At 39.6% G+C, this 20,730-nt stretch overlaps 1 protein-coding gene across 1 annotated transcript in view; it reads left to right on the forward strand.

Moving 5' to 3' along the window:
• Positions 1 to 20,730, forward strand: part of PATJ (PATJ crumbs cell polarity complex component) — a gene marked incomplete at both ends in the record, with an annotated part of 131,708 nt that overhangs the window by 1,572 nt on the left and 109,406 nt on the right. Inside the window, 11 exons of the mRNA XM_082286781.1 lie at positions 332 to 514; positions 1,836 to 1,975; positions 3,746 to 3,938; positions 5,633 to 5,761; positions 7,375 to 7,587; positions 10,271 to 10,373; positions 11,573 to 11,661; positions 12,892 to 13,030; positions 13,338 to 13,472; positions 17,879 to 17,955; positions 20,333 to 20,389. Of these exons, the coding sequence (XP_082142907.1) occupies positions 332 to 514; positions 1,836 to 1,975; positions 3,746 to 3,938; positions 5,633 to 5,761; positions 7,375 to 7,587; positions 10,271 to 10,373; positions 11,573 to 11,661; positions 12,892 to 13,030; positions 13,338 to 13,472; positions 17,879 to 17,955; positions 20,333 to 20,389 (1,458 nt within the window). The remainder of the gene's footprint in view (positions 1 to 331; positions 515 to 1,835; positions 1,976 to 3,745; positions 3,939 to 5,632; positions 5,762 to 7,374; positions 7,588 to 10,270; positions 10,374 to 11,572; positions 11,662 to 12,891; positions 13,031 to 13,337; positions 13,473 to 17,878; positions 17,956 to 20,332; positions 20,390 to 20,730) is intronic.

Genomic DNA, 20,730 nt, shown 5'->3' on the forward strand with positions numbered 1-20,730 from the left:
TGGTGCTTTTGCATGTGTTGTTTCTGGAACACCAGGGTGAAAAGAGGATAAGGGGCACGGGCAGGGGAGAAGCATGAAAGAAACAGAGAGAAATGAGTGGAGTAGAAACACAGCTGAAACATTCAGGGAACTTCTGAAAAACGGTTTAAATTTCATGTGGTAGCTTGGTTATAGCTTATCTATTAATGCTGCCTGATTTATACAGGTGAGTATATTTGTGTGAATGGGCACAGGTATTCTCCTTTGGCAGCCTGCACACAAAATGGTGTTTGTGGAAAACCTTTCCTTTTGTTTTCAGTAGTTTTTCCACACCTTTGTTCATTTTCAACAGCTCAATTACATGCCTCCTGACCGCTCAGTGGATTTTGATTTTACCAAGAGGGGGTTGTTGGTGTTTGCTGACAAATCAGTCACTGCTGGGACACCTTGCACTTCACCTGGACCCAAAGCATCAGCCTTCACTCCAAACCTGGGAGTTAATGAATTTAACATGATCATCCAGCAAATGGCAAAGGTAAGGCTCTCAGGGTTAGTGAACCAAACTTTTGTTCCTTTTGGAGCATTTCACACTGCTTTTTTTGTTGTGTGTCTGGAAGCATGGTGCCTCCTAACCAGGAGAGAGTAGAAGTGTTGAGAACTTCTCCCTGTAGAAGATAATGTCAGGAATAGGAAGTGGTTTGGTGGCTTTTGTTTTTTAGCTTTCTTTGCCAGTTTTCTGGTTTACTTTCTACCAAACACACCAACATAGTAAGGAAATTTCGATTGCCAGAAAGCATTTTTGGTATTTGATGACACTTAATTGAAATTGGACATTTTCAGCAGAAACTTGTTTTGATGGAGGCACTTTTTTATCAAGTACATTTTAAATTGGAAACATACCAACTTTATGAACTGTGCAAAGTATTAAAAGAACTAGCATGTAATATTTTATTTAACTCTTTATTTAGTGTGTCTTAACTTTGTCAGACAGATGCAGATTTTAAAAGCTTGTCATGTAGCATGGACCAAATTCCCTAAGAATTTCTACAGGTGCAGACATCCACCCATGGGGGACTGGCATTTATACCACAAATGTATTGTTCTCTGTTATTTTCAACCATTAATTTAATTGGTTATTCATGCCTTTCTATATTAAGTAACTGTTGCTAATTGACTTCCTTAATGTAGCTGTAATATTTTGAGCATTACTCTGCTCATTAGTGTGTCATTAACTCATCAGAGATAAGATTTAGCAGTAAAGGCTGCACGTTATTTGGAATAAAAGAGCTGTGATAGCAGTGCCTTCTCCCAGTAATATTTCCCAGTAAACATCCCCAGCAATCTTGTATTAGAACTGAAAAACAGGCAGTTGCAAAAGCAAACATTTTAGCATTAGGTGTGAAGCTACAGGGAGGGGAAGGAAATTAATTTTCTGTATTTAAAAGCTGCAGTCTTTTGAACGCACACCTAAAAATCAGCATTAAAAGCATGGGGAGCCAAAACACAAGTAATTTAGTTCAGCTATACAGCATTTCCAGAAATCCCAAATATATTGCTCTAGACAGCACTTCGTTCATAGTTTTCATCCAGTTTGGAATTCATCTCATAACGTGAATGAAGTGTGAAAGCAGCTCTTAAATTCCCTGAGGTTTCAGAACCTCAGAGTGCTTGCATATCCAATACGTTGCTATATTAAAAATAATAAATGGAGGAGCTTTTATAGAAATAACATATTTGGTATTTTGCCTTTGTTTGGTCTTAGGAGGAGAATAATTCTCCAAGTGTTCATAAATTTTGAAGTAGCTCATTCTATTGCTTTGAAAATTAGTAAGTCATTTTATCTTCTGTTTTATTAGGGAAGACAAATAGAATCAATAAAGATTGATAAACCTTCTGTTGGAGGTCTCGGATTTAGTGTGGTTGCCCTTAAAAATCCCAGCCTGGGAGAAGTTGGTATCTTTGTCAAGGAAGTCCAGCCAGGAAGCATAGCTGACAGGTGAGATCTTCATAATTGTGCTGGAAAATTGTGTTTTCCGTGAAGGGAAAAGTCATGACCTTCACGTTGAAAACTCTATCAGAATAACATGTTTGTCTGGGTTATCTGGTGGGATATTTTGGTGGTGGTATCTTGCTTTTCAGCTAAAGGGACTCATATTTTGAGGATCAGGTTTTCAGATGAGTTTTAAATATCCAAGCCATTCATAAATGGAATTTCCAGAAATCATTACTCACTTTAGAGAATCTTGAGTCCTGATTAAAAAAACAAAAGAAAACTCTGGAAAAAAACCCCAAAGAAAATAAAAATTAGATTCCATTTTAATTTTTATCCATTGTGTCCCTGAAAGATTTTTTCCCCCCCTTCTTCCTTTATTCATGTGCCTCTGACAATGCCCTATTTATAGTTGGTTTTACTGTTTATTTCCTGTGTAAATTTAGATCCACTCCTCCCGACAGATCCCTGCACAGATGTCATCATAGAATCGAGGCTCCAGGCAGTTTCTTCCTGTATTGTCTGTGGGTTTTCACCCAACAACAAAAGACAGAGCAATCCTTTAAAAATAAAATGTGATTGTAAAACCACAAGAGTTGGCATGAGACAAATGCAGTGCTTGGAATTATGTTTCAAGAAAATGTGTCTAGATTTCAAGTCATTGGTGTCACTTTTTAAATAACACATGTCAGGAAGTGCCAACACAGGATGACAAAAAGAGTGGGGAGAGGTTGGAATGATAATGGCGATGGGCCCACAGAGAACACACCAGAGAACACTTAAAGAAAAGCATATTAAGGCTCTTTCAAAGTGGAGACAGATGGACTGATCCGGATGTCAAAGGAGGGTGAATATCTCACTTTAGGATTTGATGACCTGCTGCTCACTTTCTTTGATGAGAGAATCTGAAATATGGTTAGTGCTCGAAGAAAGTGATTTCTGGGAAACATCTTAAACATGGCATGATAAAAAGGAAGTTTGAAATGCCTTAGTTAAGATGTGCAGTTACATTGTTTGGGAGTTTATAAATTTCCCCAGCATGCTTCCCATTTTGCTTCTGAGACAAGATCTCCTGGAGACTTTTTTGGATTCCTACAGAGCTTTGAAGGCAGTGTCTGTCTATGTAACAGTTTGGTCTCGTGCTCAGAATGAATATTTAACAAAGGAGATGAGTGATGGTTTCTGTCTTGTCACAAATCTAAATTCATCACTGGGGTGAATTAACTGTGAAATTTATATTATCTCAAGGTAGCAACTGAACTGTGTGTTGCTCCAAAAAAGTTTCATGTCTGAAGCTTGATACCATAAATTTTAAGTAAAATATAAATATGCAGCACATCAATCTTTAGATTAAATAATGATACAAAACAGCATCAAAGCCTGAGTTGTGGGTACTTAGAGATGGCATCATGTAGTGCTAAACATAATGAAGAATAGTTCTGAGTTTATTGTGTAACTACAAAAATACTTTTTTTCTGCTTTGTAGTTCAAGATCATCAAGAAAGGATGAGGGAATTGAAATTAAATTTTGAATAGAGGCATGGTAAAGAGTTGAGCAAATTTCTGCACCATGCTAAAGCTGGAACAAAATGTGGCTGGGCAGTTCAGAACAGTGTGGATTGACTGTAGTTTGTAAGCTGGTGAAGGCACCCCAATAAGCAGATTTTTAAAATACATAAACATTTAACCTTGCACAACTGTTCATATTTCAGTTACACGAGCCTGATGTGAAGTCACTGTGCCGCATTTAAAAATTGCTTTCAATGTTTTGTTAAGGGATCAAAGACTGAGGGAAAATGACCACATACTGGCCATTAATTGCACGCCATTGGATCAGAACATTTCCCATCAGCACGCCATTGCCCTCCTCCAGCAATCCACAGGATCCCTGCATCTGGTGGTGGCTCGGGAGCCACTTCAAGGGAACAGCAGAACCGCCTTATTAAGTGATGTAAATCCACCTGAGACTGTGAGTTGTTGTAATGCTGTCAAAATCAGATTTTCAGCTGGGCTGGATATTTTTTTTTCCATGGCTCTAAGTGTTTGTGTTAGCAAGTTTTACATGGAGGGATTTTTTCCTTTAATCAGATTTTATATGTGATGACATTTCGTTTAGACTCACCGTGCAGTAAGTACAAGGCTTCCATTGCAAAGCTGCGTGGAGTTGTTATAAAACAGATCCTGGGTTTTTATGGGATAGCAGAAGCTTTAGTAGATCACCATATTCTTATCAGCAGGGTCTGTTCAGCACAGGCTGGATGAAGCATTTGATGGGGATACCCAGCTGAAACCTACTTGTGCTCAGCAATTAAAGATGCTCTGATTACCTCTTAAAAGAGAGTAAACATAACCTGCCATGAGCACTGCTTGAAACAGCCCAAGCAATTTAAACTGGCACTGCTCACACCAAAAAGCCTTGTCTTTGTTTTAAAAAACAAACACAATTTATCTGTTAAAGAACCTCTCAATCCCCGTTTATTTATCAGCTTGTTTTGGTTCTGGTTTTTTTTTTTTCCCCCATCTGCAAATTTCAGTGATTGGGAAGCCTTTTGTTTTTGTGACAAAGGAGAGCTTGTCACTGGGACATGTAATAAACCAGGGCTGAACTTCCATCTGTGTTCCACCCATATGGTCCAGGTGGCTTCCCTGAATTCGGTCAAACTGCACACCTAAATCCAGGGATTGCAATATTGGAATCTGAATTTATTATGCTATTAGATTTTGATGAAAATCTGGGTAAAAGCAGTGCTTTTCCTTATTCTTAGTAATTATTTCCCTCATGATTATTACAGAGGTAGTGAAATCTGAAGGTTTTAGTGGATAATCAATATTGTTTATTGCACTGAAAATTTTAAAGAATTAAATTTTAACTGCTTTTTCATTGAAAGATCCGCACTGAACAGACTAACAAAATAAAATACAAATATATATCTCTGCAGGGGGTCTTTAAACTTCTTTTATGATATTTAACTGGCTTTGGCAAAGATTTTCAGTATGCTAATAAATCCTTTATTCGCAGAAGACTTAAATCTGCCTACTTTGCTCCATTTGGGCCTGTATGAGATATTAATCTGACAGAAACATTGGCTGGGTTTAGGTTGCTTAACAGCTTTGTTATTTTCAGGTTGTCTTGTAGAACATAAGGTCATGATACAGTGTAGCTTGGAAATTTGCTTCCAATCCAGTATGGCAGAATATTATGCTGTGCTATTAATTCAGTGCTGAATGGTGCTGTTCAGAGTGTGTAAGTGAAATAACAGAAATAAGAATTTGGGCAACGCTGACTGAAAACTGGACCAGTGAAAGCTCCTTGCCTCTGTTTTTCCCTCTTGTTTGCAGTACTCTGGATTTATAAAAAAACTGAAAGGATACTTTTCATCTTGGCAGGAAAACCTTAAAATTGCTTTTTCTTCGTCAAGCTTTTTCCTAGTATCCTGTTATCCTGAAAGTGAAGGACAAAATGTGTGTTTAAAAACAGATGAGAAATCCCACTGCGTATTTATGAGGAAATGGAGCTGAGTGAACAAAATCCCACAGATCTCCAATACCTGGGGTGGAGACAGAAAATTGCTCTGATTAATTCTCCTCATTCCTGCTACACGTGAAAGTGAGAAACATTAACAATCATCCGAAATTAAAATCTCCTGTTTTTATTAATTGCAGATTCACTGGGGCCACATTGAAGACGTTGAGCTGATTAACGATGGTTCAGGATTAGGCTTTGGAATCGTAGGAGGAAAGTCGAGTGGAGTAGTTGTAAGAACAATTGTTCCTGGGGGATTAGCAGATCGGGTAATTTGTTATATTATGTCACTTCTTATTTGATTGCAAAGTATAATTAACTGCTTTTGACAGTCTTAAAATAAACTAATATACTTAAACAAAAGGAAGCTGATAGCATCAAAGTCTGAATGCCAACACATGCTTCATAAATAAATACGTTAAAGGTATGCTGGAGGAAAAAGTCAGCACCTGATATAAATTAAGTTGTTTCTCAGACAAGCTTTGGCTTTTTTAACGTTGTTGAACATGCAGAAATTCTGAAAAGTTGCCTGATATTTTTCATACTTTTGGTATTTTCAGCCTTTGGTCAGTCTGGGGCAGAACAAATACTCTGTAGAATTTGGCAGCATCTATAGGGACAAACTCTCCAAGTGAATTGTCAAGCAAGAGAATCTGCCCTACCAAAGTCACTGCATTGCAAGGTTCAGTTTAGAGATTGAAAATGTCCTGTTTGTAGAGGGTTTCATTGAAGGGGATTTTGATCCCTGCCCTGCAGCCTGACCAGTCCAAGGAGACACTTAGGTTTGATGCAAAGCCTTTTGAAGGCACAGTTTGTACCTTGATTGTTGTCTTTAAAGACTGGGTGCTGAGTGTTGCTACATTTCAGGAATAGAACACTTGCAATAACAAAACAGATTCAGATTTTTTAAATTAATTTGGTCACGATGAGTCACAATATTTGAGGACTGGAATCCATAGAGACAAAAGAGAGAGGCAAAAGTACTTCCTCTAGTACAGGATGGAAATAAAAGCTGGAAATTTGGAGAGCTTTACTGGAAAATGTTGGCTTTTTCTTGACTGTCTCCCTCTGAACCTGTCGTGTATAAATGAGTATTTTTTAATTTTTGTCTAACACCTGTTTTGCTGTAAGGAATAAAGTGTTTTGGCTACCAATGAAGCATGTAAGCTAAGAACTCACCACATCATTCTCAGCTGAATGAGACATCATTAGGAACATGTGAAATAATGAGGCATGTACATGTTAAAATTGGATGAGTTTGTAAATGAGTTTGAGTTGGTTCTGGGAATAACCCTGTGATTGCTGTATAAATCAGTGCACCAAAGGTGGTGGAGCTGTGCTGATCAATACCAGCTGAGGATGTGGTGGTAGGAATTCTTGCTTAAAATGGAAATGATGATGTAGGTCATGAATCACAATTATCAGGTGAAAAATGGGTTGTGTGGAGTCTTGTTACCTCCAGTGGATTTACTCACTCGAGTTGGAGCTGGTCACAGAAGAAAAAAATTGCCTGGCTAATACAGAAGTATGAAGGAAAAACTCTAGAAAGTCCTCAATCAAAATGCTGTGCTTTTATTCTAATCCCCTATTTGATGAGGAGCGTTCTATGAAACAGAACCCACAACAATCTGTGAGATTATAAAACAGTGTTGCTGCCTGTGTTCTCCTAAATGAGCCAAAGGGTGGGAAACCCAGCGCGGGACTGTGCAAACGGGTCCTTGAATTATTTACTATGTTGCCATAGTGGTCATTTTTCTGACATTTCCTCCCATTGGTTCTCATGGCCATGAAGATTCCCCTGCATAGTTCCAGTTTTTGTGATAGAACAGATACTTTGTGTATGGACTGGAAACACTTTTTGCCATTTAATTTGTGCTTGAAGGATGGGAGGCTGCGGACAGGAGATCACATCTTGCAGATTGGAGGGACCAACGTGCAAGGAATGACCAGTGAGCAGGTGGCCCAAGTGCTGAGGAACTGTGGGAATTCTGTCAGGATGATCGTTGCGAGGGACCCCAAGTGTGAAGTCATGGAGGCTCCACCACCTCCTGTGAGCTGGCCAGTCAGCACATTACCTTCGCTTCAAAATGGAAATGTGAGTATCTCTGCTGCTTCCTTGTGACATTTTTTAAGCATGTTTGTGGCTTGTGATCAGAAAGGAAGAAGAGAACAGAATGTTCTTGGGGCCTGAAGTGCTTCTCCTCTCTTGAGTTTCCAGATACCATGTGCTGGTATTTAAGTGGTCTTTATTACAGCCCTGCCTTCTATAATTTTTCCCTTTTTCCTGTATCTTATATATATATATATATATATATATATACCTATAATCTTGGGATTGAAATGACTGGCTTTACAGAATTTATTTCAGAGTGGCTAATTTAATTACCAAGACCATAAACGTTATCGATAAGTGGTACTTTTAGTTCTTCTTCTTGGCTCATTACATTTTTTCTAATCAATCATTTGTAAGTGGATTTAAAACTGGACTGTGAATTTCCCTAGTCTGAAATCCAGAGAGCCACGGCCACACCAGAATTATTCAGCACAATCATCTTTTTATGAAACATAAGTGTAATGTTTTCATAGTCTACGCTACTGCCTGTGATAGGAAATATATCTAAAAATTTTGAAACTTGTTTTAGCAAATCTTATCATGGTCATATCAAAGTCTCTTGTTTTTGAAGTCATTCTTTTCAGTTTTGAGTAATTAAAATCAACAAATGCTACACTAAGTGTACAGTAGGTCTCGAAACATAAACAAAGCTGTGCTTGTGTACCATCTGCTACTACTGTGCTGCTTAGATTTAGGTGTAGAATCTGAGTAGCCTTTTCTTTCTTGTTTAGTTTCTTGAATATGAGTGAAGAGAGCTGGGGGTTTTTTGAAGCACTGTTTTTAAAAGTCACAGTAGAAGTCACTTCACTACAAACTCACCTCTTGGCTCCTTGGGCACAGTCACTGCAAAGGCAGCTTTGTGTTTCACATCTCTGGAAAAATGCTGGGGCTGTGTCAGTCGAGTATTTTGGGTCTTTCTCAAGCTCCTCTTCTCCCCAGGGGGATCCCAGGAGGGATCAGTGCAGTAGGAAACGCAGTGTCCAGGAGATGGGAGGGGGTGATCTGCATCCCTAAGGTTGGAGCCTAAACATTGGGCTTGTCCAATGCTCTGACAAAAGGCTTTCCAAGGGAATCAGTTATGAGGCCCTTCTTTCCTGACTGGATCATATTTTCCAAGGCCCATATTAGAGGCAAAATAACACGGTCTTAGTTTTGTTTCCTCCACAAAATACTGTTTTTCTCTCTTCCTGTTGTCACTGATCAACCCTGAGCACTGTAAATGCTGCAGCCTTTCTAAAATGTGATTCCTTCTGGATGTCTTTTCAGTGACCTCTGTGTTCCTGCTATGCAGTTTAGAGGAGGGAATATAATTTTCTGAACTAAATAGTGCCTTCATGTGTAGATTTGAAGAAACTCTTCTGTCTGGTGCTAGGAGAGATTTGCTGAAGACAAGATTAGTGGTTAATCTGAATGTATTTATTAATTTAATGATGATTTCAATGATCCACCATTCAGTTTGTGTCAGATTTATAATGGAACTTAGCCCTATAATCTAGTTTTTCTCTGGTTTCTGAGTACTTTCACTAGCTGTGAGCTTTGGAATAGAAAACATTTTCCTTTTCTCTTTTTTGCAAACCAGAGAAAGGCATTTTTAACAGGTGGTTAGTTATTTTCAGTTTTATATTAATACTTGATTTTCTTTGGGTTTCCTGTAGTAGAGAATAACTGAAACTACTTCTGTCTGTGTGTGAGCACAAGAAAACAATCTTATTATCTGTACTGTCCCAGGCAGTGACAGCAGTGTGAGCAGTGTGCTGACTGTATTTAGGACTTTGCATTTTGGTTTTCCTGGACTCCATTTCGATTATTTTGCATTCTACCAGGAGTGTTACTTAGAGAAAAGTGTTTGTAGGCAGAGCACTGACTCTGAGGAGCTTTTGATTGTCAAAACAGCCGGGCTCTTGAGGCCACAGCTCCATTTCAGGTGTTGCTATGGGCTTGTTTACTGGAGATAAGTGACAGCATCCAAACTTATCTTCGTCTCCATCAGCCTTTTATGGAGCAAGGGAGTTGGAAGGCATTTAATGAGCTTAATGACTTTGCTGGTGGAGGGAGGTGTGTGTGATAACGAGATAGCTGCCCATCGATTTCTCTTCCTTTGAGAAGTGAAATAGGTATGGCTGGAACTCTGGGCTGCTTTTGATATGGGTCCTTCCAAAGCTGATACTTGGCAAGCATTTGATTGAACTTCTCTTTTTTCGCTCCCTTAAGAAATGTTTTCCATTTTCCCAGTCCATTTTTTGCTGTTGGCAGTGACAGTATCCCTCTTGATTTCATCACTTTACCAGACCTTACTCTCATCATCTTCCTTTTGAACTCATTGGCCTGTATCTGATTACAGAAAGCAAACAACTCTATGTATTTTAATTTATCCCTTGCAATCCCAGATTTATGTGCTTGATTGTTTTTCTCTTTTGGTCTCACCAGTGTCTGTACTGTTCCCTGTCTGAACTCTTGCCTTGCACTTCTGATTTTTGCTGGTGAGAGGAGAGTTGCACAGACATCCCAGGGCCAGCTTTGTAGGGACTTTACAAATGAACTTACATTGCCTTTTAGAAGGAAAAACAAAATCACTGTTCACTTCCAAGGATCTTAATTAACCTGTAATATTGTAATGGCGCTGGGAAATTCAGAGGTTTTTTATTGTCTTGTGCTTTATTTATAGGATAATGACAACTTTTTTGATACCTATGATGTTGAACTTATAAAAAAGAATGGGCAGAGCCTGGGAATAACAATTGTTGGATATGCTGGCACATGTGACATAGGTGAGTTCTACAGGATTTAATTAAGTGTTGGACAGGTGCTTCTCAGGTAGCTTTTATTGACTATGGGGAAAATGAATAGCTCCTACCTGTGCTAGGATATGGGAACGTGGAATCAGGGGGTTTTCCCCCCCTCAATTCTCTTTAAATTAGAGCTCTTAACTTGTCTTTCAAATATCAGTGGCACAAATGATAGTGTGTTTAAAATGGGCCCGACTGAATGTCTGGTTTTATGCATAGGGGTAGTGGTTTTTATCCCTCTGCTTCCTCATGGGAATCGAGGAAGTGTTCTGGGAATGTGGTGCAGCTGGTCTTGTTCTCCAAGCCTCTTTGCTCCCAGGAGATCCTGTTGTGATGCCAATCAGGAATCCCAGGCCAATGGCTGGGGAGGGGCACGTGCCAGGCAGCAGGGAAAGATGGGCTTGGAGCATCAGGGGAGGGACTTTGCTGAGCACGGGCAGATCATGTTGGGCAGGTGTCTGAGGAAGCTCAGCGTCCAAAAAAGGACGGATGAAGTGTCAAGATTCACTAGAACTACAGATCAGCATTTATTTATTAAATAAATGAACATATTTAGAGGGAGTGTGTGAAAGGGAAGTGTTAGTGTTTCAGGTTTTTGGTTTGCTTGGGCTTTTTTTCCTTTGTTTTTATTTCCTTGTTCTCATTGGGAGTTAGAATTAATAATCAAACGCCAGACATGACAAAGGACAGCTTTTCTGATTTCCATGTTTCTCTTTTCTTTTTTTTTTTTTTTAAAGAAAAGTCCTTTTTCATTAAGATTTAAAGTACTAAATTCTTTAGCTGTAAGATGATTGAAGTCCTGATCAAAGTCCTTAAGCACATACTTTACTTTTAGCTTATTTAGTCCTATTGAAATCAAACGCAGCATGGATTTAAGTGATTGTGGTTTAAAGCCTGGGTAAGCACAAGGATGAATCCATGGAGGAGGTGGCCTTTTGTGAGCCATTTTAAGGAGAAAAATTTGAGGTCAGTGTACAGGTGGTTGTGTCAGTGCTGGTTTTTTCCACCAGATATCCTCAGTTTTATGTCAGGAGTGGTAACGTGCAGATGGTGGGGGTTTATGGAATCATCACTTTATGGACAGAAGGAACTGTGTGAAAAAGGCTGGAATTAAAAATCTTAATAAGAAAATAAACACATTAGGTTAATGCAATGACTTGTTTCTCTTCCCCCCCCAACAGAACCTTCAGGGATTTTTGTGAAAAATATAATACCTGGTAGTGCTGCTGACCACAATGGCCAAATTCATGTTCATGACAAAATTGTTGCTGTAAGTAAATACTGTGCTTATATATTGCTGCAGAACTAATACATTTCATATCTCTGTTAAAAGAACAACATAGTAAAGACTTTCTAAAATTAATTAAACCTCCTCTGCTTTGCAGAAGAAATAATTTGGTGGTTCGTGTTTGTTTAGGTAGACTTGTGACAGAAATGAGCTTTGGCTTGCTGTGGTTAAAGTATTATTTTATATTCAAAGAAGTAGTAAATAGTAGTTAGCTGTGAAAGAGGCAAGCATTTGGATTAAAGTGTTTCAGAGTGGAGAATCTTGGCTCTTGGCCTGCAGTAAAGATGAGCAGCATTAACTTCTACTTGAATTGAATGTGATTCGAGGATTGTTAAGATTCTGCAAGACATGGCACATTGTTTGTGTTCCTTAATGGCTGTGTAGTGTGGATACAATCAAAATGTTAATGGTCACAATTTAGGTTTAAAAACCCAAGCTTTATGTGTAGAAAAATGGAAAAACCACTGAATAACAGTGAATTGAATAATAGCCAATTTTGCATTCACAGCACAAGCAGGACTGAATTCCACAGTCTTTTTGTTTTAAGAGATAATATTTATAGAGATATGATTTTAAATTACTTTTAAAATGTATGCCATGCCAGACCTTCCAAAGCCAGCTTCTCCTCTGTGAGAGCAAAAACTAATATAACCTTTTATCTGCAGGAAAGGCCCTGTTGATGCATGATCTGACAGTGAGGTGAACAGAGTATCTGGGGTGTAAATTAAAATATCTGAAAATGTAAGAATTGGGCTGTTTAGGGTGGATTATACAGACAGTCGTGTGTGGAAGTTTGTGTTAGAAATCCCTGGGACAACCAACAGTGATAATGAACAGAGCAGACTTTTAGGTTGGATACTCTGCATCCACAGTCCTTGTCAACCTGGTTTTGGTAAGCAAAAAAAATTCAAGGAAAAATCTGGGCATACTTGTATCATATTAGTAAATTCTGTTTTGTGGTTGTCCCCACGAAAACAGAAAGAAGAAATTACTGTTGTGTTTCCTTTTAAAATGCATTTTGAAAATAAATTCTCATCAGTGAACTGTAACGGATTTAATGAGATTGTTTTGCAAATACTGCTGTCTTGGGAGAGTAACCCTGTAATTCCTGCACTAAATAACATGGCTGTTGCTTACAGCCCGTGGTACTTCACAACACAGCCTAAGAATGCAGCACAATTCCTGTTCTTTGATACAACTTTCTTGTTTTAGGTTGATGGAGTCAACATACAGGATTTTACCAACCAAGAAGTGGTAGAGGCCCTGCGAAACACGGGACAGACTGTGCGTCTCACCTTGCTTAGAAGGAAACCTTCCTCTACTGTTTCTTCAGAAACACCTTCAGATAGAGGTAATTTTTTTTTTTTTTCTAGCAACTGATTTTATTTTTCACTCCATTTACAGCTACCTTATTTAACAGTTTAGGACTGGATACCACATGATCCTCGATATTTTTAAGGGCACACTGTTGAAAATTAAGATACTTAAGGAGGAATGGAAAGAGACAAAAATAAGAGATTCAGGAAAATTCTGTGCAAAACTCCTTGTGTAGCCACCCCACCAAAAAAAAAAAAAAAAAAAGGGAATTAGTGCAGTGGTGTTCCTACTTCCTATAGTTTGCAGCATATGATTTGGGTTTTTTTCATCTATTTTCACAGTGCAGCCAACTGTTCCAATTTTTGTGTCCCCTGGAGCTGTAGGGACTGAAATTAGTGTGGACACTAAGAATGAGGGAAAACAAGAGCACAAGGATAATCTTCACAGTGAAAAGCAGCAGAGTCTACACCAAGCAGGTAGATAGGGTATCTTGCAGTGCCTCTTCTGCTTCTGGTTAAAGGTTACCATCTTTAATCCATTTTCAGTACTGGCCAGCTGTCATGGCTTACTCCATCTTTAGCTTTTACCCTGCAATGCTTTCTGAAGTAAAGCTCTACCTCTTGGCTCTTCCAACTCTTTCACCCCACCCTGTCCCCAAAACGTAGCACTGTCCACAGGTTTGCTCAGAGTGGATTCTGTGGTGTCTCAGGGCCTGTAATTCTCTGGCTCTTCTTCCTTGCATAAAATTCGCCCTTTTCCAGTCAGCAGTGATCCCCTTTGTTTTGGGAGGGTCTTTTTAAGGTTACAGTCAGTGGAGGTGCTGCCCTTTCAGGAAAGACTCTCATAACTCTGTAGAGCTGAAAGCCTCCAGCTCAGTGATTCCCCTTTCTGGTCCTGGTCCTGCACTGATGACCTGAGGTGTCCTGCCTGCAGCCTTCCCTTGAGAGAGACTTTATCATCCTCCTCTGCTGCCAGGGCCCTGCACCAGCCTGCTGGGTGAGCAGCATCAGGAGATGGAACTCCTGGGAATTCATACTTATTTCCTGATCCAGTGTTACCTCAGTCATACCCATTTAATGCTTGGACTCCATCATCTTAGAGATCTTTTCTTGCTTTACTGATTCTGTGATCTTCTTGCCCTCACACGTCTTAGACTCCTGCAGAGTATTTTCATGATATTCTTCTGGTTTCCTGTACCACATCTCTGATACCCATTTGCTGCAGTGTCCTCTTCTGGCACCGCAGTGACTTCATTAGAACTCATGTCTTGGGTGTAAAGACCTGATAGCTGGAGTTCACAAAAGGCTTTTTTTAACAAAAGGCATTCAGACACAGGGGCAGGTCACAAAGGCATGGGCTGCTCTGGGTTTTAGCTGACTTTGGAACCAAGGCTGGAGGTCTTTCCAGAATCTTCAATTTCTCCACAGATTTCTGGGCTTCTCTACAGGAACTTCTGGGTGAATTTATACAGCTTGTGTTAAAGTCAGCATAAATTATCCTTATGCCTTGTAGTTTCTAAGATATGTAGATGTAATAGAGGATTCTAAATTACGGCTGTCAATGAATAGCAATTTTGCTGTGATTGTCGAAGATCTGTCAGTATTAAAGACAACCTGGAAATGAGAGAGATGTAGCAGTTCCTATATTCCATTCTGTTTGACTTTTCTGTCCAAGCCTTGTAACCAGACATCCTTTGTTGTGACTTTTGCATGTTCCCAGAAATAGGAAGCCAGAACAGAGGTGGTTGAGTAGCTGAGAGTTGGGGTTCTCAAAGCATTGTTTTGCTATGACAGAGGCTAGAAAAGAGCAACACTTTGTCTGTCCTGTGTCACTTGCCCAGTTTTTTTTTTACTGTGGGACTTCTCTGCATATTTCACTCCTGCAGAAACACGATGTATGAGATTTCACCTTGGAATAGAATTTAATGGCCAAGTTTAAATTCCAAAGATAGGTGCTTATTTTGGATGTGGTGATGGGCACTTCATTATAATGGTGCTAAAGTAAATACTGCTAATTTAAGCCTCTGACTAAACTCTGGAAATGCTTTTAGAAGTTTAATGTAAAAGGTATGTTTTATAAAATGCGTATTACTTCCCTTTAAGCCCAGTTGTGTGAAATTCTTATTAAATTGTGTTTCCTGGGGAGGTATTAAGTAGTAATTCTGGCCAGGCAAAGCCATGCTTAAGCAGTTCTGGTACAAAGGCAACAGGGTTTGGGCTGCAAACGTGCACAAGGCCTGAAACTGTGCAGGCAATGAACTTAATAGCTGCCTCTGCAAGCCTGCAGTCTGGGCAGAACTGCTCCATCCTGCCTTGCAGGAGTACTCAGAACCCAGAGGGACGATGATGGGAGTCAGGAGCTTAAGAGATGTCTGGGGAAAAAGCCCCAGCAGTAGGGCAGGTGAAGGTAGGGCTTTAATGAAGGGCACCAGAGCACAGTACACACCCTTGTGTAGTAACTTTGTGAGACCAGGAGGAAGCTGCAAGAAAAAAAGATCCCAGTTTTGAAGAAGCTGACAGTTTTGACCAGAAAAGATGATTTTTACAATACATTTGTGGTTTCTTCTTTATGCTTGCTAATTAGAAATTAAAAACCTCCTGGAAGCACAGGCAGAAGGACAGGCAAAATATGCTGAAAAGTTGTTGCTAATGAAAGCTGTCCCTGGGAAGTGTTTTCATTTCTGAGGCCTTGCACATTATAGAAGACATGGTACATATGTCAGGTCATGAGGAATTCAGCTGGATGAGAGAGTAGAAGAAATTTCCTATTAGCTGCCATGTGGAAAAAGCTGTTTGGGGAAAAAGGAACATTGTAAGTGAATTGAGTGATGCCACTGGAATTGAATATATTCAATCCAAATCCCTTCAGCCCACATTTCCACAGTTCTAAGGACGTTACAAGCAGAGACTTCAAAGTGTATTTGAAAGAAAGAAAGGGGAAAACTTCAAATGGAGACGTACATCAGCACCTGCTCTGAACAACTCATAGATTTTGGTAATGTGTTTTGGAAGTGACAAAAAAAATCTGTATTCAGCCAGCTGAACACATCTTACAGTTGCTGAACTGAACTTTGAGCCTGACCCTGAGATTCATTATTCCTGGTGAACCTTAAAATCTATATTTGGCTGTACCGGGGATTGCAGGTGCTTGGGTCCTGTGTGTTCACACTGTTGTACCTCTGTAATAGCAGAAAAAGAGACTAAGGACTTTCTGTCCCTGTGTTTGTCTGCAAATGGAAGGAGCAGAAGAATGCACTGGTGTTCTGGTTTTGCTACAGTTGGGAAGTAAAGCCAGTGATCAGCCCCTGCTTGATAATAAGTCTTACATTAGAAACTTAATTTCCAGTGAAGTCAAAAAACCTTAGCTGGCAGTTGAGAGTTTTAGGACAATTTGTCTTCCCTTTTTTTTAAGGAGATAATTTATTTCAGAGAGAACTGTGGGCTGTATTTACAAACCCAAGTTTTTAATCTTGGTGGGGTGTGTTTTTGGTAGGAGAAAACAGCTATCAGGATTGCTGGAATTCTCAGATATCTGTGTCTGCTTGAGCCTGTAGGTTGAAGATCCTCTGTCCAAATGACATCTCAGTTGTGAGGCTCTGAGGAGTGTGGTTTCTCAGTGCAGATCAGACAGAATTTGCCTGTCTGGCATGGCTGAAAGTGAGCTGGAGAGATGCAGGGGTGGGCTGTGTTGTAGAAGTGAATTTCAATCTTTGTTTTTGATGAGCAGAGAACTTCAAAGTTATCAAAAGTGTGTAAAGAGGATTGTATTGCAGAGCTTTATCTTTGCTGTCTGCGAAGGTGTTGAGAGCAGAGGCAGCTTGACAGGCCATTTGTGCAGGCTTTTGCTCCTAGGTGGGCTCTGAGCTCCTCATGGTGTCTTCACAATTCCCCCCCGAGGTATTTTACTCACCGTTGTTGTGCAAAACATGAGCTTGTGCTTTACATTCAGAATTTCAGAGCGACACAGCAGCAACACCGAGTGGTCTGTGCCTTGTCTAGACATCTGACAAACTATTGCAGTCATTCAGGGGGGGAAAAAAACCCCCAGTTTTTGGTAATTCAGCCCCCAGATGCTGCTGCTGTAGCTGCTCGATGGAATTTGCTGTAGAGCTTGATTCTTACCAGTTACACATTGCTCCAGCTTGGAACTTTATACGTGAGCTGAGCTTCTGGCTGAGGTCAAACACAGGGCAGCCAGTCATTTTCTGCTGTCTAGCTCTGTCAAATTGTCTTACAGGACTGTAATACTGCCTTGGTTGCATAAGTAAGAAAGCTGAAAAGATATAAATGTCAAGATAGCCAAGTTCCCACGGAAGACTGGTTTAGAACTGGAGCTTATATTAAAGCTCATGTTACTTACTGGCCTAATTAAAGTAGACAAGCCTTTATACCTGCCAAATGTATAAATAAAGTCTGTGCCTGCATTGTGCTGACACAGCCCCTCGATAACAGCAATATCTTGTCAGGTGTTTTCCTTCTTCAGGGGGCTCGTTTGGGTGGGAGATGATGTTTCCCTGGAGTGGGAAGCATTTTTATAGCAACAAATGATGAAGCCGTGTGAAATTTGTTTTGCAGCCTGAAAGAATGATTTATTTACAGTACTGCCTGGTACAGAACTCACATCTCATCATCAAGCATCACCTCTTCTGCCTCTCAGCTGAATAAATCACACTTTTACAGGGGCTGGCATTTTGCATTGTTTTTCCTAAGAAAGACATTTTTGATTTGCACTGTTTGATAGACTCAGCTTAATGCACTTCCCTTTTGGGGATTATTCCCTCTAATCTTTTATTTACACTGAATTTTTATTGGAGTATTTAGAAGTAAATGTACTTCTGAATGTTCAATATGCTTGTAAATTTAATATTCACTTTCATATTTAGGAAGAGTCACACTCCCTCCAGCACACGAGCTAAAATCCAAGTGGGAAAACCTGCTGGGACCAGAATACGAAGTTATGGTATGTTTTATTTCAATAAACTACGTTCATGAATGTTATTTCTTTAAATTACAGATCTGTGAGCTTAGCATTACAGGCTGTTTATAGAACAGTTCAGTGTTTCGAACACATCAGTAACATCAAATTTTCTTTCCTGTAACATCAGGGCTGAAATGTATGTTATAATGAGTTGGGAGATTTGTTGCCCTTTTATTTTATTCTGTTTATATAGATACTATTGTTATACAAATACAAGGCAGGAACAGTGATTTAAGGAAATCAACTGTCCTGTTAAATCTGCATCACAGCAGCCACTTAAAATATATGGCATTTTTATTATTTCATTCATGATCTATTTGTTTTACTGGGCACTGAATAAAGAAAAGGCTCAGGATAGAGCTTCTGTTTTCACAAGAATCTTACAATTCTATCTGAAGAATGAAAGAATGATTTTCAAACATGCTGAGAAAATACAAAGTAATTCTCAGTAGTGTAACTTTGTGGTGCCAGTGTCTGGTAGATATTTCTTCACTTCATATTAAATAATTGCCTAGCAAAAGATTGTTTTGGTGAATTGTCACGAGGAGTTGATGGAAATTGTAATTCACTTGTGCTTTTCAGTTCTGGGTGAGCCAGTGAGTACAGATAAAAGACTCCGGACAGTGTTCTTTCCGAAGCCTTAAAAAATTCTCACCACCACCAAGAAAATGCCCTGTTTGTCTTTGCAATGCTTGTCCAGTTGATTTAGAGACACTTATTTTTACTACTTGGAGTAGCCATCGCTCCAGTCACTCGCTGGAAGATTTAAAGTAGCTTTAAGAATTGCCTTGAGAAACTCGCTTCCCTTCTTTCCATTAGCACTCCTTTAAGATCTGAAGTTCGTCTAAGATTATGTACATGATGCAATAAATCTGTTTGGCTGCTCACTTCAGTTGCTTGGTATTCCCATCCTTACATTTCAAGGGGCTGATATTACCTCCCTGAGCACTATCACACTTCCCACAGAGGACAAAAACCTGCTTAGTTGGTGAATCTGGCCGTTCCCAATCTTTCTTCAGCCGCCGCCGGTGAAATGTCAGCAGTGAAAATGTTAATGATGGGGCCTTTTGAATAATAGAAGGGAACTCTTGTGGCATCCCATTTTGAAAGTCATTTTTTGGTTCTGGTCGCCTGTGCCTCTCTCCTGTGTTCAGTAGCAATGTTCTGTTTGAGTCCAGGCTGTGACACCGCAGTCCCTGTGTCACACTGTCCTCACTCGGCTCCCAGAACTCATCCTGAAGGTCCCTACAGGATTCTCTCAGGAGTATTTAACTTCAGAGGAAATAGCTGTTTGAAGAGAAGGGTTGGTGGCTTCTGTGCTGCTGGTCCTTTGTGGTGCCAGTGGAAGGAGCTGAGATCCTGGGCAGGAACGTAGGACCATGTGGTATCAGTCAGGCTGAGGAGCTACCAGTCATAAATCCATTTAGTTACGTGCGTGGACATGAAATGGGTTCTATCTGGCAGGAAAAACACCCTGAGTACTGGAAAACAACATGCTGGAAGCCCTACTTAAAATTAATCCAAAAGAAAAGTCTAATCTTTATTAAACTAGAAGTTTTCAAAGAAAAGCTACGTGTTTTTTGCAGACCTACCCAAGTGTAGCTTTCTTTCAAACATTCAACTTCAAGTGTCCCAAATTCCAGCCCTGGGCCATTGTCACGATTTGACAGCCATAAATTGGAACTAAATGATCGTTAAGGTCTTTTCCAACCCAAACCATCCTATGATTTTGTCTTATTACATTTAAAATTGGAGTGAAGAACCTTCTAAGGTTACAGATAAATCTGTTATGTTAAGGAGGGACAAGACAAGAAAACTGGTGATGAACACAGTCATTTTATTAATCTTAAAAAAAACACTGAAAGGATTTCCTGTCCCTGCTTGAAATAACCCACTTGCCATTCCCATTTGGTAATTAAAGTTCTGTATTTCAAGCCATGTTAGCAACAGAAGTTGGTGGGTTAGTCTGGATGTGAGATGGCTGCACTATAGCCTGAGGTAACAACTTAAGCTGTCATACTTTCAAATTCTGATTGGCAAGTCCGTGTGGGTATTTGTGTCAAACATAATGGCATTTTGTGCTTACACAGGATTACTGAACTTGACTAAAATTGGCATTTGGGCTCCAGGAATAGGATAATATTGGAGTCTGCTAATAGTGCATAATCACCACATTCCTACTTGTAAATGTTCTGTGCCTGAAAGATTTTTCTAACATTTGTTTAAAATTATTTCACATCAATGTGACTTTGTTTAAGTACAGTTTATTTTGCTCGTGAGTTTTTTTGGCAGAATTTCATCGTTCTGGTAAAGTCTTTATCGTCCCACTGTTGAAAAATGTTCTGATGTCCAATTTTAGGTTGTGAACGTGGATATGCCCTTTACAGATGATTCAGAGCTCCAGAAGTACTCAAAGGTAAGACTTCCATGGTGGTTTCCTTCATGGTGTATGTTGGCAGGGCAGTCCTGGGAGGACATGACACCATTCCAGATGTGTTTCAGGAATTTAGTGGTTTTGTGGCTCTATATTTTCCAAAAAAAGGCTGCCAATATTCTGCTTATCTCCTGGACTGGTCCAGTACCTTTTCATAGCACAGGCAAATGAACCTTTTAACAGTTCATTACCAAACCCCCAAACAACAAAAAAACTCCCTCAAACCATGCACATAAACCCTAAATTTAGGGGTACTTAATTGCACAGAATGGAGCAGAGGTTGAAACTTCTGAAGTATGCCGTTGTCCTGCAGAAGAGTTTGC

Source organism: Coloeus monedula (genome assembly GCF_965178545.1).
Source record: "Coloeus monedula genome assembly, chromosome: 9".
Lineage (NCBI taxonomy): Eukaryota > Metazoa > Chordata > Aves > Passeriformes > Corvidae > Coloeus > Coloeus monedula.